At 40.7% G+C, this 26,792-nt stretch overlaps 1 protein-coding gene across 1 annotated transcript in view; it reads left to right on the top strand.

Moving 5' to 3' along the window:
- Positions 1–916: 916 nt before the first annotated feature.
- The window catches only part of LOC309552556 (stimulated by retinoic acid gene 6 protein-like), a gene marked incomplete at both ends in the record, with an annotated part of 66,662 nt that continues 40,786 nt past the window's right edge, over positions 917–26,792 (top strand). Inside the window, 4 exons of the mRNA XM_082253509.1 lie at positions 917–930; positions 11,393–11,532; positions 17,002–17,122; positions 18,563–18,611. Of these exons, the coding sequence (XP_082109635.1) occupies positions 917–930; positions 11,393–11,532; positions 17,002–17,122; positions 18,563–18,611 (324 nt within the window). The remainder of the gene's footprint in view (positions 931–11,392; positions 11,533–17,001; positions 17,123–18,562; positions 18,612–26,792) is intronic.

Consider the following 26,792-nt stretch of genomic DNA (forward strand, 5'->3'; position numbering starts at 1 on the left):
ATGCCCCATCATTGGTTTTAGTGGGAGGAAAATGGTGCCAGTGGGAGAAATAGTGCCCCGAGGGGATGATATAGGCCAGCAAAAGGCCATATTCATCCGAGGCCACAGTTTGGAGGCCACTGGTTTATACATATGCATATGTCCATTGACAACAAAGTCAAAGAGTCAAGTTTCCTTTGTTCCTTATTTTCCATCATCAGTAGGAATCATTTCATATAAGTTTATTTAAACATTATAACAAGCTTAAGTGATGGAAATCTGGCCCTGGTTTGAACCCTGGTGTAGTTCTTGCTTATGTTGGGGTGTTACCACTTCTCTTGTTACATTTTTCATTCATGAAAAATCTAAAATGAAGGATGATATCTTTTGTAATAGCCATGGGAGGTGTGCGGACCTTCAAAAATATCATCACTAGAATCTGTAGGATGTTTTACCTGTCCAGTGTCTACCAAGAATTTAAATCTCAGTTTTTTGTGAGGTTTCCCTTTTAGACGGAAATTCATATAAAGTTCATATACATTGTGAAATACAGTCTGCATATTAGAGACTCCAAAGTGTTTTGTTAGATGGTCGTGCACAGAAATTGTAGTCAAAGTGGTCCAGGTTTGACAACTTACCAATTCTATATAGCTGGCCATGTATGTCTGCCATTACATTAGTTATCACTAATATGGCCATATGGCCATAACAGTCCCATTTATAGCATCCTTGCCAAATGAGGCTTAGAAACATGTATTCACGGGGTAAATCAGGAGATGAGCAAAAACAAGAGAAACTAAGGCAAAATATGCCTGAAAAACAAGTTCACACAAACACTTGTTTTAATTTGCTTAGCTGTTACCTAACTTCAAAGTCTCCTATTTGCACAGCTATGGGTGTATCAAATTTATATGACAATTGCTTTTAGTCATCAAACATGACCGTAAAAAGGTTAGTGCAGATTGCTATTATAATGCAGACTAAAGTACTGCTGAGAAGAACAGCGGCCATAAAAACACTATATGCCATCTACGAGTTGGTTTAGTTGTTCATGGAAACCTGTTTCTTTTTCTCCAACATAAAGTTTTATGTAAAGCTAATTACCTTCTTTACTGCCCATATCCTGCATTAAGAGCCCATCATGGGATGTTCTTTCTGTAAATTGTACCATCATCATGGCATCTTTCTATGGCATCCTGTGTTGTGCAATAATAACGTGTCTGCATGACGTTAGTGGGTAAGCCTCTCTGTCTACACAAAGGGAAATATGATGCTCATAAAATACATCTAAAATATACTCTATGACCTGCAGCTATTTAAAAAGCAAAAACATAAGTCTTAAAAGATTTTTAACTGCTTTTAAAATAACATTTAGGCTCCGTTTACATCTAGGCATTGCTATTTTTACAGGCGTTTTTCTGGCGTTGGAGCATAGTTTTTGTGCAGGAGTTTTGAGTTGACAAGTGACCAATGAATAGCAGTAAAACGCCAGTAATCTGCCAAAAAAAAAGCTCATTTACTTTTTTTTTATGACGGGTGTTTTGTTTCAGGTGACAGAATGCTCAGATGTGAACAGGGGCCATTGAAATGAATGGGATTAGTCTTGGGTGTTTTTTAGAGGCTTAGAGGAGAAAATCGCCCAAAAAAAATGCCTAGATGTGAACAAAGCCTCAATAATTGGCTAGTGATAGTTTTATGACAGTAAACCAAACAAAATTATCGTAAAAATGTGTGCATCTTCAGCACTCATCCTTTACTTGCCCTATAGCCTGCTTAAATAAAGTCAGTTGTATGGAGTTTCTATGCTGCTGATAAATGAGAGTTTCAGACACCAGGACCGCCAACCTCAAAGCAGTGGGGTTAGTTTACTAAGACTAGGTTCACATCTTTGAGTTTCCAGTTTCATGTGTTTTTTAAAGTGTTTTTCAATGCACATTGATGTGCATTTTGCATGTGCATGCGTCATGGTTTTTCAAGTTGACCAATTAAAAATTATTTAGGCTAGTTACCAGGGGTCAAAAATGTATTTAAAACATATGATACCTGTGTTTTTTATTCCTTACAATTGACTTCTAGTCTGAATTATTTTTAGAAACCGGTGATCGCTATGCACAGATATGAACCTGCTATATTTATAACATTGCCTTTGATGACACATGTACTTTAGTGTGTTTTGACATGCGCATTAAAACACTAATGTGTGAACAGAGCCTAAGGGACTAAAAATTGTTCACTTAATAAACTGAATGTTCACTTAGATTAGGCAGGCCATAGTTGGTGCGAATTTTGAATTTTGCACGATTCCCCCCATCAACAGAGACAGTGCTTACAGGGTAATCTCTCCTGCCGCGCAATTGTCTGCAATTATAGTAGGGGGATGGTTTACTAAAGGGAAATAGACTGTGCGCTTTGCAAAGTGCATTTGCACTCTGAAAGTGAAGTTGTTCCAAAGCAACTGCTATATATATATATATATATATATATATATATATATATATATATATATATATATCAGCCAGTAGCCATAATTGCAAGTGAATCCAACAGCAGTGGTTATACCCAAGTTGATCAAATTGGTACATTTACCCTGCCCACATACAGTTCGAATCTCAGCGGGCTCAGATTCGAACCATCTATGGCTGGCCTTACTGAATACTATGAAGCTGTGTTCACTCAATCATCCGTGTACACTATATTACCAAAATTTTTGGGACACCCGCCTCTACACGCACATGAACTTTAATGGCATCCCAGTCTTAGTCCGTAGGGTTCAATATTGAGTTGGCCCACCCTTTGCAGCTATAACAGCTTCAACTCTTCTGGGAAGGCTGTCCACAAGATTTAGGAGTCTGTCTATGGGAATGTTTGACCATTCTTCCAGAAGCGCATTTGTGAGGTCAGGCTCCCCATGCAGTCAGGCTCCCCATGCAGTCTCCCCACTAATTCATCCCAAAGTTGTTCTATCATGTTGAGGTCAGGATTCTATGCAGGCCAGTCAAGTTCCTCCACCTCAAACTCGATTATCCATGTCTTTATGGACCTTGTTTTAGCACTGGTGCGCAGTCATGTTGGAACAGAAATGGGCCATCCCCAAACTGTTCCCACAAAGTTTGGAGCATGAAATTGTCCAACATGTCCTGGTTTGCTGACACCTTAAGAGTTCCCTTTACTGAAACTAGAGGGCCAAGCCCAACCCCTGAAAAACTACCCCACACCAAAATCTCCCCTCCACCAAATGATTTGGACCAGTGCACAAAGTAAGATCCATAAAGACATAGATGAGCAAGTTTGGGGCTAAGGAACTTGACTGGCCTCACCGAATCTTGACCTCGGTCAACCTGATAGAACACCTTTGGGATGAATTTGAGCGCAGACTGCAAGCCAGGCCTTGTCTCCAACATCAGTGTGTGACCTCCTAAATGCACTTGTGGAAGAATGGTCAAACACTACCATATACGCATTCTTAAACCTTGAGGAGAGCTTTCCCAGAAGAGTTAAAGCTGTTATAGCTGCAAAGGGTGGGCCAACTCAATATTGAACCCTACGGACTAAGACTGGGATGCTATTAAAGTTCATGTGCCTGTAAAGGCAGGTGTCCCAATACTTTTGGTAAAATAGTGTATGTGCAAGCAAAAATCCATTTTTTTTCTTTGTCTCACACATGATTGGGTATTCAAAGCACAACTTCATCTTATTCATTCAGCTATATCAATATTCGCTTTAGCAAAGTTTACTTATACTTTACTCAGTAAACAGCCTCTATTCAATCCTGGTCACTTTTTTTTCTGAATTTAAAATCCAGAGGTTTCTTCTTATGGTAATGTTTCCTCTACTGGTAATCCCTACAAGTATCTAACTGCTGAGAAGGTAGTAGCTGCCAAGAAAAAAAAAAAGGTTTACTCGCTGCTATCATAATAGAAGTACATACAGAGCTAGTCCATATTGAAGAGGCCCGGAAGAAATTAAATTTTCCTATATTTATTTACATTTTTAGATAGATTTGTTCAATTGATGAGTGATCAAGGCCTCACATCCCTTTGTTAGGATAAATCAAAGGTAGACATTTAAATGAGACTTTGTAGGTGCCAAAAACAACATCAATATAATAAAATGTATTCAATAAATAAACATAATATTCTATTTTACATACATGCATTCACTTACAGCTGATACACTATTGGCCTGGGTTCACACTATTGCGATTTGGGAATCAGCACGATTCCAGTGAGGGTTCCCGCATCACATCTCCCTCGCAGGCAGTTCCCACTGCTCTCTGCTAATCGCTATGGGTGTCAATACAGTGTTAATAACACCCCCAGATCGGTTCGCAGATTGCAGTGCGAACTGTGATTTCGGACTGGAATCAGATCTCATGGGTGTGAACATCCATGCAATCTGATTCCAGTGCAGGCAAACAAAAGGTTCCTGCAAAATTTTCGTGAGAATGGGATGCGAGTTCAGCCATACAAACTGTATGGCTGAATTCGCATCGCACAAACATCCCATGTGATCAGCACAGCAATGCAGTGCGAATCACATGAGATGTCTGTGTTTGCCACAGTGTAAATAGACAGTGCAGTTGCCCTCTGCAAGAGCAGTTGCTCCAGAGCTTAGTAGATGAGGTAAGGCTTCTCTTCATTCAATCGCATGCAAGGAAAATAAAAAAAAAAACAGCATTTTTGTTTGCGCACGATTGGATGATGGAAGTAAGCAAAGGTTCTTCTCATTTACTAAGCTCTGAAGCAAAGTGCACTTTGCAAAGTGCACAGGCTTTTTCCCTTTAGTAATTCAACCCCCTAGTACCATATACACAGTATGTTTACAGAGAATAAATGCCGCAGGACACAGTAGTCCTCTTACACAATTCAACTTGAATGCAGTAACTACTAAATAAAGCTTTTTCGGTAGGCAGGGTGGGAGTATTGCAGTTCAAAGCGTTTTGCAGTTAGCTTTGTCACATAGACAGAGGTAATATTACCACTTTATCAATAATTAATATTTCATATACAGTACAGTACAAATTCCGCAGCACACACACTGTCACAACTGCCATAACGTTGTGTGACTACTGAAAAATAGAGTTAATAACACTGATTATTTCATTACAATGGTATCTGAATGTTGGTGGGGTATATTAAGCAGCAAGTAAACCTGTTGTCCCTGAAGTTGATGTGTTGAAAGCAGAAAAAATGGGCATTGCAGTTTGTTGTGTATGGGGCTGCATAGCGTATGACCGGTCAAGGTGGCCATGCTGACTCCTGTCCACAGCCAAATGCATCTACAATGGGCACATGAGCATCAGAGCTGGACCATGGAGCAAAGGAAAAAGGTGGCCTGGTCTCAGGGTTTGGGAACTCTCTTTAAAGGTTGTATTGAAAAATGAGGATTTCCTTGTATGGCACTTAACCTTTTAATTTGCTCCTATTGGTGACTTAAAATATTTATTTAAATGAAGGTAGATGTACTGTATATATACATTTAAAATGAAATGGTACAGTGTAAAATTGCATGGGTAATAATGTTAAACTGTGAGCACTGTCCCCGTAGAGCTTGCTGTGTGATGACTTCTTGGGCCTCCTCTGATTACCTGCAGACAGTATCTTAGGGTACAGTTCACACATTCATCCTTACTCCCAATGGCTCGTTACGCAATAAACAGTCCAGGGGTGTTGGTTTTTAGTATTTATTGTGGAACTGGGAAGGGAGAAGTGAATAGTGGGATACTCCAACTGGAAATATATAATGTTGATAAGGACAACTCTCACTTGGCCTCACTAGGTTGCTTGTGGAAGCAATCATACTGCTTTACCATACTGCCACGTGTTGGGAAAGGGTTAAGTCTCTTTGCTCTTTCTCCAGCAATAGACTTGGTGAACTACATTATCTTCAGGATTCTCTCTAGCATCCTTTTTATTGACACCTGTACACTGACTCTTCTAGCTGCAGGGATGACCCCCCTCAGGTCAGGCCCCTTGACACCGATCTGTACTCACTGTATGCAGAATCAGATCCTTCCAGAGTCTCCCTTCCAGTCAGCTTTATAGGACCTCCGGATTCAGTTCCTCTCTAGCTCTTTAGGCCCTCAGGTCTACCACCTGAGGCCACATGGCAACTTCTACAGAGGAGGAGGCAGCTGCCCCCTCCCTCCAGGACTCTGCTCTCCAGCTGAAAGACCCCGAGCACATGTGCTCCTGGCATTAATACAGTATCCAAGCATACCCGGAGGCACTTTGCTCTGCCAATCACCAGGGCTGCCCTAAATGCCTATACACTCATTTGTCGGGTTTCCTCCCACTGTCCAATATGCCTCCCTATTGGACCAGTGTGAAACACTCCCGACAAACTGAGTTGCACCTGAGCACATTGAGCAGACCTCTCTAACAGACCCTGCTCTCTGGTAGGCAGAGAACAATATAGAATTACCTGGCAATCCTTCTGGTAAGCAGAAAGGATCCAAAATCCTATACTCTCTCTCTCTCTCTCTCTAGCACCTACCCAGGAGGGTGCTACAGTAGCATACATTTTTACATTTGCACGATTTGTTCCAGTTTGTTCAATGTGTATATATTTATTGCACTGTTTTTTGTTTTGTTTTTTTTTTTTTTGTTTTTTAAAAAGGTGTCACAAAACAAAATACCCTTGTCCAGGAGCAGCCATTGTGAGCTGCATACCAGTTCTGGTGCATTTGCAGAATAATGCAGGCAAAGAGCATGTAAACACTTTGAGCTTGGTAAAGAATGCACATTTTACCTTTTAAGGGATAAGTGCTGTTTAAAACAAAGTGCATTTATCCTTTTTGCCCACTTTCCCTTGACATAACCTAACCCTTAACCCCACCCGCCCCCCCCCCCCCTTCCACAAATACGTTTTCCCTTTATCCAACAGCTGCATTTCCACTGTTTGTGCAAGGTGCAAGTCTTCACTGTTCTGGTGGCCCCTGTGCATTAGCATCTAAGGATTTATAGCAGACTGGAAATCATATTTGACATCTAATATATATATATATATATATTTATATATATATATCCAAAAAAATGGATACCTTACATTTCGAATTGTATGCAATATATATTTTTTTAAAGTTTTACAAAGTTTGCCACTTTAAACAGGTGATTTTATTCTGTATATTCCTATGTACCATAATAAATTTGTGCAGACTTGTTATGTGGGAAGCAAATTTAAAAAAGGTACAATCTATTTTGTTTAAGCTTTACCACTGCAAACCGAACACATGGTGAAACGCCAGGAACTTGTCAAAAAGGCATTCAAATGGAACTCTTTGTTCATTATTCATTAATTCCTGCTGTAAGTATTTTATTCTTCGGTAAGTACTCTTTTCACTTCCTGGGACCAATTCTATTTATCAGCTAATGTACTTAAAGTTTACCAAGAAGTACCCTATAGCTGGGAACAAACATTATGGGCAGTGCATGTATGTTTTGCTATGAAAAAAGAAGAGGGAGCTGTCGCATACCTCCCGTGCTAGAAGAACAATACAATATTTCTCTTAATGCTTTTCAGCAAAAGGTATCTGGTATTGCCCATGGATAAATAAAAAGAGGAAGGCACCCTGCAAACAAACTCATCTCATTTCTATAGGTCTAGCCGACACCCACCAGTTAACCATTTTCAAGGCAAAATAAGCAATGGGACAGGTTAGAATGCCTGCTCTGATAACCATTGTTCTCCCCTGAGCCCATACAGCATTTGACTGCTCTGCCTATATCGTCCCTTTGCTTTGCACAATAATAAACAAGCGTAGGACCCTTGCCTTAAGATGGAGCGTCCCTTTCCAAATTGGGTGTTCGAAGCTCAGCCAGCTTAGGCTTTGTTTATATTATTTGGAATTGTTCGGTTTCTCCTAAGCTCAAGGACAATGTTTTCTTCTGGCTGCCACTGGCACTTCTCTCTAGTAGGTAGAGTGGGAGGATACAATGTATTGAATATTACTGCCTAGTTCTGCCATGGCCAATCACTGAAGGATTTAGGTCAGTGATGTAGACTGTGCTGGGTAGGCCAATCATTTGGAGAGACTCATTATGATAGTGCATGCCTACCAGGCCCAGTCCTTCCCTACTGCCTGGGGAGGGTAAACATTCCAGAACATTCCAGTCTTTGCCTCCCATGTCCTTTGCCTGGAGGAGGGAGCCAAGGCCAAGAAAGGATGTTTATTCTCCTAGCTGCTCACCTGAACTTAGAAAGGCCTGAAGAGTCCTAACCTGGCCTGTGGCAGAGGCAGAAGAAAATTGAATGTAGTTGCCCATCCGGGTCTACAGAATTTACATTGACCTGTTGCAAAGGCAAAAACAGTTCTACATTAGCCTGTGGGGGAGGCATAAAAGCTACTTGAAGATAGTAGCATATTTGGCCCTTCTATGAAAAGTCTACTGTGCAGAGGCATTTTTGCTAATGTTTTTGGGTAGCCTTTACAGTTAACCCTCTCTCCCTGGACAATCAAGTCCATAATTTGCTAGAAAAGGATCTCAAGTTTGTCAATTGACGCTGGTGCATCAGTGAGTTATTCATAGGGATGGTCAAGGCAAATCAAAGTACAAAGGAAACTTAAGGGATAGAAGGGGAGGTCTGAAAAGTACTGCTCTTCAAAGGGTATTCCCTTAGTCAGTGGGTTGTTTGGGAGCAGCTAGAGCAGTGATGGCGAACCTTTTTGAGCCAGAGTCCCCAAAATGCGACACAAAACCAACGTATTTTTTTCAAAGTGCCAACACTGCAATTAATAACAGCCACAGATAATGGCCGGAAGGGCCTCTCACCAATCCCAGCGACACAGCAACACTTCCTCCGAACAGATGTCCACTCACTCTCAGTTGCCCCTGGCAAGGCCTGCAACTGGCACTGCAGGGGGGGTATCCTCACGATCTCGATCTCTCTCTCTCCCCATAGTCTTCCGGGACTAAACGTCCCATGGTGCACTTGTCAACCTCCTCATTGGTGCTTGGCTGCAGCCAATGGGGAGGCAGGAGGAATCACAGTGGGCGGCGATCTCTACAAGCGCCGCTCTGTCCCTATACATCGCTGCTTGACAGAAGGCGGGCAAGTGGGGAAATACACTGACAGTCCACGCTTGCTTCCCCCTTGTCACAGCGCCGCTGCCGTGCGGGGGGAGGGAGGATTAGAGAGCCCAGGCATCAGTGGTGGCAGCTTCCCAGTATAGCTGGGGTGCCCACAGAGAGGGCCCTGCGTGCCAGCTGTGGCACGCGTGCCAAAGGTTCGCCATCACTGAGCTAGAGGATACATCACTATAAGGGAAAACAGGAGAGCACATTAAAATCCTGCAGCCGCTTTGGGGGTCATTGCTACACAACATTGTTCAGTAGAGGATTATCTGATTGTAACATGTCTGATAAAAAATTACTTTTTGTTAAAGAAAACTATACCATACTTAAACCTGGTACACACTATTAGTTTGTTTCTGTTCAACCCAGCAAGTTGAACAAAGAAAAACTGTGAGCTTCGATCAGAGCGGCTATACTGACTATGTGAAGTTAGTATAGTGATCTCCCCCGCTGAGCTATTGTGTTCTCACAGGGGGATGCCCCCCCCCCCCGTTAGAACACTCCGATCAGTACTCTCTGCCATTGGCTGAGAGCGCTGATCGGGAGTCGGTTGACTGCTCGTTTTACAGCATGCACGTCTGACAGAAGCCGGGCCAAACAGATAGCTTCTGTCGACCAGACCGAAATACATATGGGCCGAATGCCGGTCGTTTTTTTTTTTTTTAACGGGCAAATGTCCCCCGACATTCGGGCCATGTGTACTTAAAGCAGGAGCATATCTGTCTGTTTATTATAAGCAGCCTTTGATGTTTGGATTTTTCCAGGTGCTGATTACAGTTTTATTATCCTTTCTCCAACGGAGAGCTACACATCAGAAAACAACAGATAAAATACCACTGGGCATGAGATTCGGCATTGTTGTGTAAGTAATGTGTTCCCTTTTTTATGCATTGTTAAAGAAGAAATTAACTCTGGAAGCTATACCCAAAAAAGGGAGGTGGAGGGCAGAGGACTAGTCACCAGTATTGCCTGTGGTCTCCCTGCAGCTGATCTTTCCAAATCCCTGATTTATCATACCTTGTTCTGCACTTTTTCTTTGTGTGCAGGTAGCCAACAAGTAGAACAGTGAATATAAGGGTAGGAATTCCACGCTTATGGATCGAAATAAGGCTGCAGCCCATCTCTAAATATAGTCCCAAGGGGCTATATCAAATGTTAAAAGACTAAAAATGCGGTAAATGGCGCTGCCTATAAAAGGATAAATGGAAGGTATAAAAGTATAAATTCCTAATGTGCAATTAAATATAAAATCATGTGATCTCTATAAAAAATTAAAAAATTGAGTGAATGGTGATACAAAATGCACATAAATATATAACTTAAGTAAAAAGTAAGCACATATGTGGTAAATTCAAAGTGACATGTGCAAATAAAGTGACAATGGCACAGTGCTAGTGTGATTGAATTCAATACATTCACCAAAGAATATTAAATAAATATGTTTAAATATATATAAAAGTCCAAACTCAGTCCATAAAGTGCTTGAAAAAACTGTGATTCAAGAAAAACATGGTGATACAATATTATTCAGGGGGTGATCCGGTGATGGGTGTGGGGTGGGAACACTCATGCACCCCTCCTGTATATCCCGCACTCACCAGAGATGTATACCCCTACAGGGGTAATAAGCCTTAGGGTAATAGCCTTTTCCTGGTAATCCTAATAATAGGCTCTCTGGTGGAAATATCCCTGGGTGTCTTTACTCTGCGTGGTCAGGAATCCCCAATAAGCAAGATCACCTTATTGCTCCATTCTCCAATATAGGGAGATATCCCAGGATAGCATATAAAAAAGGAAGACTTCATATGGTAAAGTACCGTTTGATCCGTTTATTAAAACATAAAATAAGACAGGTACTCACATTTAAAAACGAGCAGGTACAGCATAAGAAGCAGTAGGGGCCGCGAGTCTCTCGTTAGCGGCTACTTCCAGTGGAAAGCAGATCCGGTCGCTGGTCACCGTAGCGCCCCGCATGCGTATGGTCACAAGAGGGCTGTACAGAGTACATTTCAGCATAATTATTTGCCTGGTAATCACAGGTGTAGTGTTCAACCTGCTGCCAACAGCCTGTCAAAATCAATGACAGGCTGAAATATGCAGTAGCTGTAAGCTGATATTCTTACATCTGAGTGGTACTTGCGTACAGGGACATATGTGATGCCCCAAATGCAGACAGTCACATCTCAGGACTGGTAAGCTTCAATATATTACACTTCTGTTGTTGGGTTTAGACATGCTTGCTTACATGTTGCTAAACTTGGTTTTAGTCACTGAAATCCAATTCTTCTGAATCCATTACAGATTTTCTACAACCTGTTCTTTCTGTTTTGTATTTTCAGACCTGTGAATTTCATTAGCAGTTACTCAAACCGTTGGTCATTTGGGGCAGCATGTGGTGCCACAGCTACAACAGTTTTTTTATTGTTCCACAATGAATATTCCAATTATTTCAACTTCACAGCTCCACCCTGGGCCAAGGGTATGTATAATTACTAATATACAGTATATACCTATAGGCAGAAACAGAATAATACATTTACAGCATTATTTTTAAAGACTACTGGTTTTATAGATGATACAATAGATCTCCGCTTATTAGAACATGCCCACTTGTAAAAATTAATTGGGGAAACTTTATAAAGCATTGGCCCTTTAACCACTTAAGCCCTGGAAGATTTTACCCCCTTCCTGACCAGGGCCTATTTTGCGATTCGGCACTGCGTGACTTTAACGGACAATTGCGCGGTTGTGCAACGCTGTACCTAAACTAATTTGACGTCCTTTTTTTCCCACAAACAGAGCTTCCTTTTGGTGGTATTTGATCACCTGTGCGATTTTTTTGATCATGCGCTATAAACAAAAAAAGAGCGTCAATTTTGCAAAAATAACAATATTTTTCAAATTTTTTTATATGAAATTCCCCCCCAAAAAATGTAAAAATCAAAATTTTTTAACATTTTAGGCCAATTTGTTTTATGCTACCTATGTTTGGTAAAAAAAAATTGCAAAAAGCGTATTTTGATTGGTTTGCGCAAAAGTTATTGTGTTTACTAACTAAGGGAAAGATTTTTGTCTTTTTGTTGTTTTTTTTTATAGAGTAATGGTGGCGAGCTGCGATTTTTTTTGCGGGACTGCGACATTGCGGCGGACAGATTGGACCCTTGACTGACATTTTTGACACTTTTGGGGTTACCAGTGACATTACTACAGTAATCAGTGCTATACATATGCACTGTTACTGCAAAAATGACACTGGCAGTGAAGGAGCTAACTTTATTGGAGAGGGAGGGGTTAAGTGTGTCCCTAGGGGTGTGTTTCTAACTGTGATTGGCTGTGGCTACTAGTGTAAGAACAGAGATCAACGGTCCTACATAGTAGAACTGTGTGATCTCCATTCTTACACAGGGAAGAATGACAGGCGGCTTTGTTTACATTAGCCGCCTGCCTTTCTAACGGTGTAACGGACGGTCGCGAGTGGCCAGCGGACATCGGGTCTGCCGACACACGCTCGGGGGGGGGGGGGGGTCCGTGACCGCGCGGGAGCGCGCCTCCGGCGGCGCGCGTTCGCTCCCTAGAGCCTCACAGGCTAGCGACGTAGCCCTACATCGCTTGCTTTGCCTGTGAGGGGCTGACTGCCGACGTAAATAGTCATGCGGCGGTCAGCAAGCGGTTAAAATGTCCTACGTCAGATTAAAAATAGCCTGTGGCTAGTTTTGGTTTTTACCAAAAAAATAAAAGTGGTGCTATGGCTGCACCAAATTAAAAAGGAATTATCTCCACTTAATAACAAAGCTGGAGATAATTAAGGCCTACCCTAATTTGGTGTACAGAGACAGGCAGAGTGCCTGCTTTGTGTGCTGTTTTGAAGGGCAGCTGTCATTGCACTTCATTGTGTATACTGCCGACTGGCAAAAGGTTAGCATGTAGCCACATTTGGGAACTGCATGCAGCCAACATTACAGCGTTCTGTATTAGCTCTCCAATGGGCTAGCACCATCTTGTGGCTGGAAGCCATGCTACTTTACCAGGCCACACACATTGAAGGATCAAGTCTTATACCCTCCCAGTGACTCCTATTCTGGCATTGACTACTACTAGAGAGGAATTTTGAGGGCGATAGCGCTAAGCACTCACAACCCTTCACCAGCTTTTCATGACACTGACTGTACTTTACTTTTGTCCTGCCCTTAAAAAAAAGTAGAGCCACCACACTGTATTCATGTGGTTCCAGGTCCAGACCCTTAAAGGATTCCGTACCGCAGCAGGCCCTATGATAGAGAAAACAACAAGAGAAGGATGCACCAACCTCGTGCATTACTTCTAAAAAAGTTTATTAAAATCTAAAAAAGGTAGCATACATAGTACTCACAAACGTAAGATATGTACACGCATGTAAGAAATACGGACAAGTCGCCTCCAGGATACTCCTATGCTGCTGGATAACATGATGGCGTCCACAATGGCATGGCTGACACGTTTCAAGGGAGAACCCTCTTCTTCAGTGCCAAAAGTGCTACTTTCTATGATAGGGATCTTGCCGCACAGTAGAGTGCCCCATTCCCTGCCACCTTTAATTGCATAATCTCCATTGCTGGCCACCACAGCTCCACACCTGAACTTGCTCCTCTTTCTTGACACTCCCCAGCTCATAATCCCAAAGGTTTACTGTAATTTACACTCTGTTTCATAACCACAAGGGTTTACTTTAAGATGTTACTCTATGTTCTCCAGTTCTTTTAATACGCCATGAAAACAGCATGAATACATTAATAAAGTACACACTTGGTTCCTCTTCCCCAAGTAAATCAGACCAAACAGTTCTTCTTAGACAGTAACTTTTTTACTGAAGAGACAATATTATTTAGATCTTCGATGTATTACAACCGACTCTACATAATTATCCTCATTTACATGTTTATTCTCTTCCATAAAGAACGTTATTGGCTGTGCTGTGTTGTACAACAGGGTGCTGTCCATGCCTGAAAAAAGGATAAGTCACTCTCAGATAATGTCCACAGTCCCGTCCCACCTGTTATGGGGTCCCATTAAAGGGTAACCCTTCCACAATTGCAGCTTACAAGTTGACACAGCCAGTGTTCACTGCTTCCCATCCCTGGACAGCCACTTGGTACAGTCTTCTCTTGTATATATCACTTCAGAGGTTGGAAATGAGTAATAAAGGGGAAGACACGTCACAGGACACAAAATTATATACCCCTGCAACACCGGCCATGTACTCTACATTACATTACAAATAATTACCTTAGGTAGGCAACTGTATACCTGTTTGCTGCCGAGACCCCCTCCCTTCTTCACCTGTCACTGGTTGTCAAGGATGCTGTTGGCTTCACAGCTGGCAGGTTCTCAGCAACCAGCGATGCTGAGAGTGAGCGGCATCCCCATCAAGTCTGCCCTCTGCTTGTGATTGACAGCAGTCATGGGCAGATCCATAGCCAATTCAGGCTGTCTATTAACTATGGATTTGCCCACTGCTAACTGTAAATCCCAAGGGAGCGGACATTATGGAGAACTAGGGTCTCTAAATCCACATCAGGATCTGCCCACGTACATACCTTCTTGGCCTTTGCACTTTTGGACATTCCAGCCTCAGTGTGCCCTGGGATGACTTATGTCAGTGCTTGCCCAAAATCCATGTACCAATTTCCAACAGGTGCATGTATTTGGGGCAAGCACTAACAGTGATCACGCAGAAGCATGACAGAATTCATAGACACACTTTTTGGATTCTCCAGAATGTTTTTTTTTCCTCAGCCATAGTGACCTGCAAATGAAATGACTGTTCTATTGACCTTTTTATTTTGATAGGTGGACGGACTGTCACTGTGTAAAGGTACAGATAGTTTTTGTTTCAGAAGGGAAAAGGTCCCTTAACAGGTAGGGACTGATTGAGGATAGCTGCATGTTGACCATAAAAGAGAGTATTTTCTAGTTATTCCTTTCTCCTATGCATAGTGAGAACTAATTGAAGCCTGACAGGTGGGGAGTGTGTGTCTATGCCTGTGTGTCTTGCACAGACAGGCCGCCAAGCCAGATCTGAGTGTGAGAGTTAGATGCTGTGAAAGGACAGATGTAGTCCACATGAGAACCAGCCTGTGTGACTGAGCTAAGCATGTAGCAATCTGTGTGTGAGCAGCAGACAACCGGTCCATTCTAGGGTCTGATGGCAAAGAGGCTGAGACTGAGGCAGCTCTGTCTTAGTGCCCATTAGCCCCGGAACATGGTTTGGGAAACCCACATTCCTTGGTACCACGTTCCAAATGCACTGGATGTGTAAGGTGTCAATAGCTTCCTATGAACACTCCAAATGCAGATTGCAAACACAAAGAGTTTGCTAGCATCGGATCGCATAGTATCGCAAAACAATGTGATCCCATTGCAGTGTGTTTTTAAAATTAGTGCATGCATCTATTGCAACTTCAGCCAACTCAAATGAATAGGCCTAAAATCACAATCGCGCTGAATCACACAAGAACACGGAACACGCTCCTGTGCGATTCCTGATGTGAACCAGCACTTTGGGAGGAATAGACAGAGCTGTGCGACAAAATTAGAATGAATGATGCTGAAACATGTTTGTATTCATTGTTTTGCTAAACAACCCCTGTACGGGCAGAATACTGTTTGTTTTGATGTCTGGATAAATAAAAGTGGGCAAAAAGCCACAAACACACTCTGCTAAGTGAGCCGAGTCCTTGGAAGATCAGTTTTCAGGCAATTCCAACCACTTTCAGCAAGGTTGTGATTGTAGAAAAGACTAAAAGGATCAAGGCAACCTATACAAAAGTTTTTACTTAACCACTTCCTGACCAGCTGCGGCAGGTCGGTTCTGTCCTGCGAAATTACGTACCTGCACGTTGTTTCGCCGGGCAGCTAGTGGGGGTGGGTGTGCACCTCCGGAGGCGCCACAGGAGGAGCCAATCAGCAGGTCCGGTGGCCATGATGTCCACCAGACCCCTGCGATCGCTCCCCGTGGAGACAGAACGGCGGTCTGCCGATGTAAATATGGCAGACCGCTGTTCTGCCAGTGATGAACACAAGGATCCTGTGTCAAAATTGTCAGTTAGGGGTCCGATCTGTCCGCTGAAATATTGCAGTCCCGCTAAAAATCGCTGATCGCCGCCATTACTAGTAAAACATAAATAAATTAATTAAAAATTACATAAATTATTCCCCTAGTTTGTAGACGTGATAACTTTTGAGCAAACCCATCAATAGACACTTATTGGGATTTTTTTTTTTTAAATAAAAATATGTAGCAGAATACATAATGAAATTGATGAAAAAATTTGATTTTTATATTTTTTTTTATTGGGAATGTTTCATTGCAGAAAGTAAAAAATATATATATTTTATTCAGAATTGTCGCTCTTTTTTTGTTTATAGCACAAAAAATAAAAATCGCACAGGTGATCAAATACCACCAAAAGAAAGCTCTATATATGGGGAAAAAAAGGTCTTAAATTTTGTTTGGATACAGCGTCGCAGGACCGCGCAATTGTCAGCTAAAGTAAAGCAGTGCCGTATCGCAAAAAATGGCCTGGTCATTAAGGGGGTAAAACCTTCCGGTCCAGAAGTAGTTAAACAATTTTATAAAATGGAACTGCTGTTGGTAGGTTGTCCTGAGTCATTTGTACATTCTGGCAGAGCACCATATTTTACCATCCTGATGATGCACTACATAGGTAGCTATACCCATGGGATGATAATTGGAATTCTAGTCCTTTGACTAACAGTACATGGCTGAAATAAAAATTATTCTGACAGCTTTTAGGCTATTCCATATAATTAGAGGACAACAGCTACCAAAACATGTGGTTCCTATTTAAGAACGTAATCGTTGATGGACATTCTGTCATTTTAAATTCTTTGCCACAAAATTTTACAAATACTTCAAGAAAATGATGGCAGTTTATTTTCTTCTTCTTAGCACTAGTCTATCTACTGTCTGCACTGGAGGTCGGGCTGGACTATTATCCTTTCTTTGCCTGCTTATCTACTAACAACAGACTGGTAGGATCAACCCTGGGATTCTGCTACTCCCTGTGCTGGTAAGTGATAACAATTAGCACCGTATATTGAATATAACATTCGAAAAACAGTCATTTTGTGTTCGAACAGCTGTGAAAGCTACTGATCAACGACTGTACATAAACCCTGTCAGCAGATTTTTCGAAACCAGTGCTGCATGTGTCATACAGTATTTACAGAAACACTACAAGTTTTCCCAAATAATGGTTATTTTACATTTGAGCTGAATAATATGGAACATCTGAACACTTTCCAAGCTGAACATTCAAATTCATTATGCACTGTATAATGTGGTGAATGGGGCAAAAGAATACAAATGTGCTAGGCTTCTTTTTAGGCCTGCAGAATGGAGGGGTAATTATCAGTTAAGGGTATGTGATAATAAGGGTCACTGGTTCGAATCCCAACCACAACACTACCTGCCTGGAGTTTGCATGTTCTCCCTGTGCCTGCATGGGTTTCCTCCCACACTCCAAAGACATGCTGGTAGGTTAATTGGCTCCTGTCTAAATTGGCCCTAGTATGTGTATGTATGAATGTGAGTTAGGGACCTTAGATTGTAAGCTCCTTGAGGGCAGGGACTGATGTCAATTTACAATGTATATCATACTTGCCAACTGTCCTGTTTTTGCAGGGACAGTCCCGGCAAGTAGGAGCCTGTCCCGGGCAATTGACATTGTCCTGGCAAGCGCCTGTTAATCGGGCAGCCCCTAAATGCCCCTTACGGCGCCCATAAAAAAAAATGGTTGTGGGCCGACATCGTAACTGTGCATGCGCCTGCCGGGCTCATGAAAATGCTCGTATAAGCTCGGCCGGGCGCATGCGCATTTACGTAATAGTGCCGCCTGGTGCCACTAAAACCTAATTATACCAGATAGTATAATTAGGTTTTATCGTACTTATTTACACCTTCCACTTTATTTATATTTACATATTACATTTTTGTATGGTCACACCTGAGCACCTTTGACACTTTAGAATTGCAGGGAATTGTGATGAGAATTTTAAACTTTAGGCAAAAGTAGTGCAGCTGAATGGGAGAATTATTCCAACTCTGCTACTTTGGCCTTAAGTTTGAAATTCCCTTTTCAATTTCCTGTAATTCTCAGATTATGTAGACCCTATAATCTGATAAGGAGGCGGAGATTAATTATGCAGAGTGGGCGGAGCTTCAGGGAAGTGGGTGAGGTAAGTAATTGATAGCTGTGCTGAAAAGTGTCCCTGGAAATTTTTTTCAAATGTTGGCCACTATGGTGGATGTAAAGCACTGCGTAAATTGAAAGCGCTATATAAGTACCTAATATAAATAAATAAAAATAGCAGACATGCTGCTTAGTGTGTATATTTTTACACTCTGTACAGATACGTCATTATGAGACTTCACTACTGGTTGGCTGGAAACTTTTCACAGCACAAATTGGTATATTTGGAAAGACTGACATACTTTAATTTTCTTGCAGGTTTTGTGTACAACTGGCAGATATGTTTGAATGTCCCAGAACAAATTATGTGAGTTTTTTTTTTCTTTTTTTATTAAGCTATAAATGTGGTATTTTTAAATTGAAGTGTACTAGTCCAAATGCTATGTTTCTGATATGAGGCCATTTAATGAAACAGAATTCATACCAACAGGATATAGGTACACAGAACCTTACTGAAACAACTATTATACAATCAACTAGGGATGATTTAATAAGCCTAATTTCAGGTAGCAGGCCATTGGTCAAACCCATCGTAAGGTCTACAAATGGCAAGCTTTATTCTGAACCCCGTTAAAGCCTATGGGGAGCGAGATCTAAAAAAAAATCAATTCTGGACATTTTTAGGTAATAGATAAGAGATTATCATAGGATATGGGATGATGGGAACTGCCATAGGGGACACTGACCAATAAGGAAATAAAAAATACCATACAGCGTGGAGGGGGTTCTCCTTTTTTATGCAACTTTAAGAGCAAAACAGGAAATATACCAATCCTTTTAATCACTTATTTCGAAGATTCCTTTAACCCTTTTGCTTCCAAAGCAATTTTTGCATTTTTTTCCCACATGTTTAAAAAAATATTTTAGGCCTGAAGATTATGTAAAATCTCAAAACATTATATATTTTCTGAAAACAGACACCCTACAGAATAAAATAATTGTTGTTCCAATTTTTTATGTAACAGTATTAGCGGACTGGTTTTAAAATGCAAATTTCAGTAAGAAACTACACTAAAGTTAATTTTAGAACACAAACACACTATATTACCCAATTTTTGGTAAAATATAAAAGATGAGGCTACACCAAGAAACTAGATACCCAACATGTCAAGCATTAAAATTGAGTGCGCCCATGAAACAGTGACAAAGTTCGGTTTCTTATATACTCATAGGCAACACTTTAAAGCTACTACAGGTCATCAGTTTAGTGTTAACTGTAAATAACGGGCCTCAGATTATTGTTCTCACTCCAGTGTGCACTGGATCTAGTGCACGATATTTAACATGTGTAGTGCATAGAATGTTTTCATGCTTAAGCGGCCCCCGAAATGTGCATTTACTTTAATACGTGCATGTATGTGGGTGGCTTAAACATTTTATTGGGGGTATTTTTTGTGCTTAGGTTTAACTTAAAATGTTTTACACTTGTTTACATTTTTTACTAAACTTTTTTTGCTATCACATAATGGACAAAAAGTTTGGGACGGGAAGAATGGAAGTGATCCATCTGACAGCCGACAGTCGGCTTGTCATATTTACACACACACCTGGTGGCTGCAGCCTCTGGAAGTATGTGCGGCCCTCCCCCCTCAAACCCACCATATGGCATATGGCAGTGAAAATGGTCCAGCTGTATGTGGTGTTATGGAATATTATGACTCACATGGACAGCATCAGTGACACCATATTTTAGTATCACATATTTTGGATGTGTACTTGATTTTTTAAATTTTACGTCACTGCTTGGCTTAAATACAGCATCAGAACCCGAATCTGTATCATTACTTTTGTCTGTGACTCCTGATTTTTTTTTATCCAGCAGTAATAGGCCTGATTTGAATGGTGGAAGGGGGAGCTACAAGATATTTAAAAGCTATAGAAAAGTTTACTCTTCCAAAAAAGAATAAGTTGACAAAAACACTGAAACAACACAGCCCCACAATTACCAAACCCCTCCTATCCCAGTATCCCTGTATCCCCAATTAATCCCAAAATATTAAGAATATAGACTTCAGTTATGTGTTTGGGATAGACTGAGCAGCCTTAGGACAGTACACAAGCAGTTGAATAGACAGCAAATCAAAAGGCTTCTGCAGTGCAAGCCTTTATTTAAAGAATTGTTTCCAGCCTCTGTAGCCTGCAGCACGTCAGCCATAAATGTAACAGCAATTGGGTAACAAATGTATGAATCAATCAACACATGACTCAAAGCTTGGTGGGAGCAGCACCTCAATAAGACAAGTTAGTAGCAAAAGACATGTCCTTCTCGTTTCCCAGGGGCGCATAACAGCCACTTTCCTTTAGAGTGCTCCTAATTAGCTCCTAATGCTAATGCAGCATATTCCTCCCCTTCTCCTCTTCATGGGCGCATAGCAGCCATTTTAGTTTGAGGCAATCGGTAAATCCTACGAGCAACTAGATAATGATTTAATTGCCGCAAGCACTCCACTATCTCACACAGTGTAAATAACTTTATCAAAAAATGCTGCGCAATAAATGGTGAACCAAATTGGTGATTAAAATGATCCAAAAAATCAGTGGGCATCAAATATATATGATCATAAAACTAAAAATAAATAATTATAAACACCAATAGATATTGTGTTAAAAAGAGGCTAAATAGACTGGTGTGAATAAATAGTTTCCATATAAAAAATAAATAAATGAAGAATTAATTAAAGAATTTATAAAGTGCCAAATGTGAAGGTAAGAAATCACAAATAATATAACATGTGAAAAAAGACCAATTTGTGCAAAAAGTCCATCCTAGTTGAATTAGTGCAGGTATGGCCTCTTCAAAGTTGCCAATAGTGCTAAGCGTATGCAAATAACCACTATTAATAAATATGTGCAAAGTCCATATGTGCAAACATAATCTTGGTAAACCAGTGCAGGTACAAATGCAGCTTCTTCCAAAAAGTGCCAATAGTGATGAGTATGTACAGACAATAAAGTGCTTCAAGGTGACACAGTGATAATTCTTCACAGCAAACTGTGCACCCTCTTGTGAGTCAGGGCTAACCTTATGCAGTGCGACTTAACAATTAAGCTACAGTCAAACAGCGCTTAATGGAATCTGTTTAGCCTTCCTGGGTGTGGATCCTTCACAAGAGACAGCTCCTTCCATTAACCATCATACGTATACCACATGAAAAGGAAAAACGCAATAGTGCTGACATCCTTTTAAATTAAATTTATTGAAGGAATAAATCAAAAGCACTCACATTTAAAAGGTGCTATAGTGCACCATCCCCTGATGAAGACACGTGGTCCCTGTGTCGTCACGCGTAGGGAAGGGGCAAGAACTGACGAAACGCTGCACTGAATGAGTCAGTAAGGCCGTCGGCTGCCACAAGCGGATCAGGCTGCTGTTCTCACCATACAACCACGATATTTTCGGGATTGAAGGCTGTTGTTGGAGTGGTGCACTATAGCACCTTTTAAATGTGAGCGCTTTTGATTTATTCCTTCAATACATTTAATTTAAAAGGATGTCAACACTATTGAGTTTTTCCTTTTCTAAAAGAAGATGGCTGCTAAGGGCCTTGAGGAACAAATTAGAGGATAATGGTGCATTAGGAGCACTCTAAAAGAAAGTGGCTGTTATGCTCCCTTGGGAAATGAGGAGGACATGTCTTTTGCTGCCAACTTGTCTTATTGAGGTGCTGCTCCCACCAAGCTTTGAGATGATGTTACGCCGAGAATAATTAACTTCCATAAAAAAAGATGTGTATACTCACTTATTTTTAGTCTGTTTCAGTCCGGTTATGGGATCCCGCATCTCTGGCTCCACTCTGTCAGTGAGCTTCAAATGCAGGGGAAAGGAGGGAGCACTGATAGCAGTTGGGAATTTCATGAGCTGTGACATTACTGATAGACTTCTTTATCCCAGCCATTGTCAGTGCTCCCCCCTCTCCCCTGCAGCTGCTGCTCACTGACATAGGGAAACCAGAGCTGTGGGATCACATGACTGGACCAGAGCAGACTAAAAGTAGATAAGTATACACATCTTTTTTGTGTAGGCAGAATAGGTAGCAGGAGGAGGGGGGCATTTTAAAGCTTGGACAGCGTTAGGCGGGAATTCAACTTTATCAAAAAAAGACATTCCTAGGCCTATACACCTCCTTACTCCATGTGCAAAAAAAAGGTTGCCCAACCTTCCACAATTCAGAGGGAAGGGCAGGCAGCAGGAAATGAGAGGGGCAAGCTGCAGAAGCAGAAGGCAAAAATGTTCCCAAATCACCCTTATGCCCAGTGTCTTAATGCCAGTTTTGCCTAACACCCTTTATGCCTTTGTTGTGGCCTGTGCTACACCACGGTGTCAGGCACTGTGGAATGAGAGTAGAAGGCAGAAGAGAACTAGAGAGAAGGGTTGGGGTGCTGGCTATGCAGGTGAGCAAGAGGAGGCTTGTGGTGCTGTTGGTGAGAAAGGAGAAGGGTTGGGGTGCTGTTGGTGAGAAGGAGGGGGGTTGGGGTGCTGTTGGTGAGAAGGAGGGGGGTTGGGGTGCTATTGGAGAGAAAGAGGAGGGTTGGTGGTGTCAGCATCAAATGGGGGTGTTTCACCCTTCCGCAATACAAGGGATCTACTGCAACCATCAAAGAACCATCACACAACGTGCCCCACTGTGAGGCTACATGGCAAAGAATCAGCTGCTTTTCCTGATGGTAGCGAGATCCACTGCACTTTAGGCATATCTAAAGGGGGTTTGCCCTAGTACAAGGTAGCTTTGGTTTGACACTTGTAACTAAAACAGTCAAAGTTGCCCTTTGTGTGTGACAGAAGTTCTACATACAAAAATAGTAGGTTATTTTTTATGTTTTATTTTTGTAAACAGTATTTTGTATTTAAAAATGTAAATACTTATTTATATAAAAATATTTTTTATTTAAATCGTTTTTGTTTTTTTTCATTGTAAGGCTGCCCTTGCTGGCATGGATGGCAGTGCCTTAAAAAAAAAAAGTCCTAGACCTAAGCAAGAGCTTGCAATAACAGAAAAGGGATCTGGCGCCTGGGTTATCAATAGTTACAAGCAACAAGAAAAAAAAAGGGGTTTATTATTTATGACCGCTGCTACTATCTGCAGGTATTCCAAACATCAGAGTAATGAGAAAATCAGTCATCGCAGATCTACACTCCCCTAGTTGATGAAGTGGAGATAATTAAATTAATTATCCCCTATTAACAATTTATTTGTCCTCTATCCTAAACTGCCAGTGCAACTATTGTAAACAATTATTATAAACAATCACTCTTATAAAGGACTGATGAATAAGTGCCACAAGAAAAATAAATATTACATATAAAAATGCAATCATAAACTACAAATTCCTATATTGCATTACAAATACTGTATATTTACTGTGAATCCAAAATCAAATGTCATAATAAAGTGATCCAAAAATCAGAGGCTGCAAAAATTGTCCCATATTCCATAAAGTCCCAGACAAAAGGAAAAAAAGTGCAAAAAAGTGCAGGTAGCAATGTGCAAAAATTTTCAACAGGCAAATCTGTGCAAACACCCTGTGCAATCCTTCCACCAATCACCCCAAACTGACTCACCAGACGGAGTGGCTGGTAAAGTTATAAACCAGCTTCAAGGCCTTCTTTTGAAATGTCCAGCAGACCAGCTCTTAACTCTGTAGTTGATATTCCCGTCTTTATAATCAGGCTCTCTCAAAGAGATGTATGGAGGTATGTCATTTTAAGAAGGAGAATCCACATAGCATAAATCCATAAACACTGTATCAGTTTTTAAAAAAAACACAATTGTATCACTCACATTTTAAAAGTGTCCACCCGACACTTAAGATAAAACACTTATTGTTAAAATGTATACGTACAGTATGTCTCACTCATGGAACCCAATAAATAAGAAAAGGAAATAATAATTAATGCAGAAACACAGACAGATGAATTTAATAAAAATAAAAAAAATCTTTATTTTTATCTAACAAAACAATATTTCACAGAAAATAGCCAGAAATATTCTACAGTTGATGAACAGAATTCAAGCAGCTTTATTAGGTCACATTTTCACAGGGAGAGACGAAGCAGGTTTTATAAAGAAATTTAAAAGAAGAGTGTATTATTTCACAAACAATAGCCAGAAATATTGTGCAGTTGATGCATAGTATATGGGCAGATTATTAGGCTGCAATAGGGTAGGAAAAAAACCCCCCCAAATTTGAGTATATTATTTAAGATACAAAAGCCAGACTCTGTGCACACTATGTACAGTATGTGGCTTTAGTAGTCCAGTTTTAGCGGCAGATATCAGGCAGCTTCTAAGTAGGAAATTAAAATTGGTGTGTATTATTTCACTGGAAAAAACACAAAAAATGTACAGATTCAATGCACACTATGTAAACTGGTTTAGTTTGCTGCAATTTTCAGGAAGATCCAAGGCAGGTTTCAATCCAGAATTTAAAATGAGAGTACATCATTTCACAGAAAAAAACACAGAAGTTGTACACACTCGATGCACACTATGTAAGCTGCTTCAGTAGGCCAAAGTATAAGAGGGAGGCACCAAGTAGACATTAAGATCCAAGGCAGGTTTTAATCAAGAAATCAAAATGAAAGTGTATTATCTTACAGAAAAAGCCACACATATTGTACAGACTCAATGCAAACGATGTAATTGGCTTTATTATGCTGAGTTTGAGAGGTAGACGGTGGCAGTTTTGAATTCATGAAATGAACATTAGAGTGTATTATGTCATATAAAAAGACACTAAAGTCGTACAGATTTGATGCACAAATATGTAAGATGCTTTAGTAGGCTGTACAAGGCTTCTACTACTATATATGACACCTTCTTATCAATGCTTGTAAAGAAAGTCCTTAGTAATTAATAACATCACCCTCTATCAATGATTGCTAAGGGAGAAGCAGGTGTCGGCCACCTGCCATGTCCATTGCAACCAGTAGTGTCACCTGGCTCCATTCATTTGCTCCATGGCCAGGTAAACAAAGGGATACCACATGGTCATATTTGGGAAATAACACTGGACAATAGACAGTGTTTTATTTAAAAATAAAAGCACCAAAACTGTATTGACTCCATACTCAAGTAGTAAATGGCTTTTGTAGGCAACAATTGAAGAGAAATGTGCCAGGTGGGTTTAAATCAAGAAATCAAAATGAGAGTGTGACAGATCCAACCAGGACAGGGGCTTTTGGAGGAGTCTTCAAGGTGGCCTCTTGCCAAGTGACTATGGGCCCTGGCTTTTGAGGGGGCTCTAGTCTTTGAAAGGTGTGATCCTGGGGGATCTCTGGAGTATTTTTACTTCAGATTTAGGTCCTTGTCTCCCCTAAACACACAGACTCTGAGCAATGGAGGACCTGGACACAGATTTGGGGTCTCTATGCAAAAATAAGCATTGACTGCTTAAACCCCCTTTTAGATTCAGAGCAGATGTTAATATAATCAGGTCAAAACACCCTGATGCTTGGGTCTTCTACTACATTCTGTTTATTAAGGTGTTTTGTGTTTATTATTAAGTGTGTCTGTCCCATTGTGTGCATCCTAGCTGTAATTTCCCATTGTTCATTGAGTTGAGTCACCTATTGTTTCTGTCAGTCTGCTAACCCTTTTAGAGATTTGGACTTACTTACTTTGGTCTTACTTACGGGTCTTACTGGGGATCTGGTGCCAAATAGTCTTGGCACCTAAGCTTGTTTTAAGTGACTAGTGGTTTATTAGCATACTGTTTATACTAATGTGATCAAGCTCTTATCTAATATTGTGTAGTATATATATATATATATATATATATATATATATATATATATATATATATATATTCTGTGTGAGTTTATATTAAAGTGAGTTCTAGTTTGCACCTAAGCTAATGTCGTCTAGTCCTTGGGTGCAATATTCAGCTAGAATACCTGGCTCCTTATTCCAGACTGGAGGAAGCTGTATATTGACTGAAGCATCCAGGCTGAGTGCCAGACGTTCCGTCACAGAGAGTGCATTATTTTACACAAAAAAAAACCTATTTGCGACAGCTTTCTGTCAATTATTGCTAAGGAAGCAGTGATTGTGAGGAACCATCTGCCTCTTCCTTTGCAACCAGAGAAGTCACTCTCTGTCAATGACTGTTAAGGAAGCAGTGGGTTCTGACACCTATATAATAAATAATCCTCAGTCTCCCGCCCAAGCTGTATGATTATCTCCGCGCTTTAGGATGCACCAGCGCACAGCTGGTAAAGAGAAATCCCACTGATAGCTGCTACTTAAGGCAAATATTGAAAATATAGGAAATATTGAAAATATTTGATGACCATGTATAGAAATAATAGTAGCGCTGAAACAATCTAAAAAAGTTCCTAAATGCAATAAACCATGGATATCCCCTAAAGTGACAGTGCGGAAAGTGATTCAGTCCTCATAGTCATTAGTTGATTATTCACATAAGTCTATTGACCAATAAATCTGAACATCAATTCAAACACTTAAAAAGTCCGATATATTGCTAGCAA

The sequence above is a fragment of the Pelophylax lessonae genome, assembly GCF_965119305.1.
Source record: "Pelophylax lessonae genome assembly, chromosome: 4".
In the NCBI taxonomy this organism is placed as follows: domain Eukaryota; kingdom Metazoa; phylum Chordata; class Amphibia; order Anura; family Ranidae; genus Pelophylax; species Pelophylax lessonae.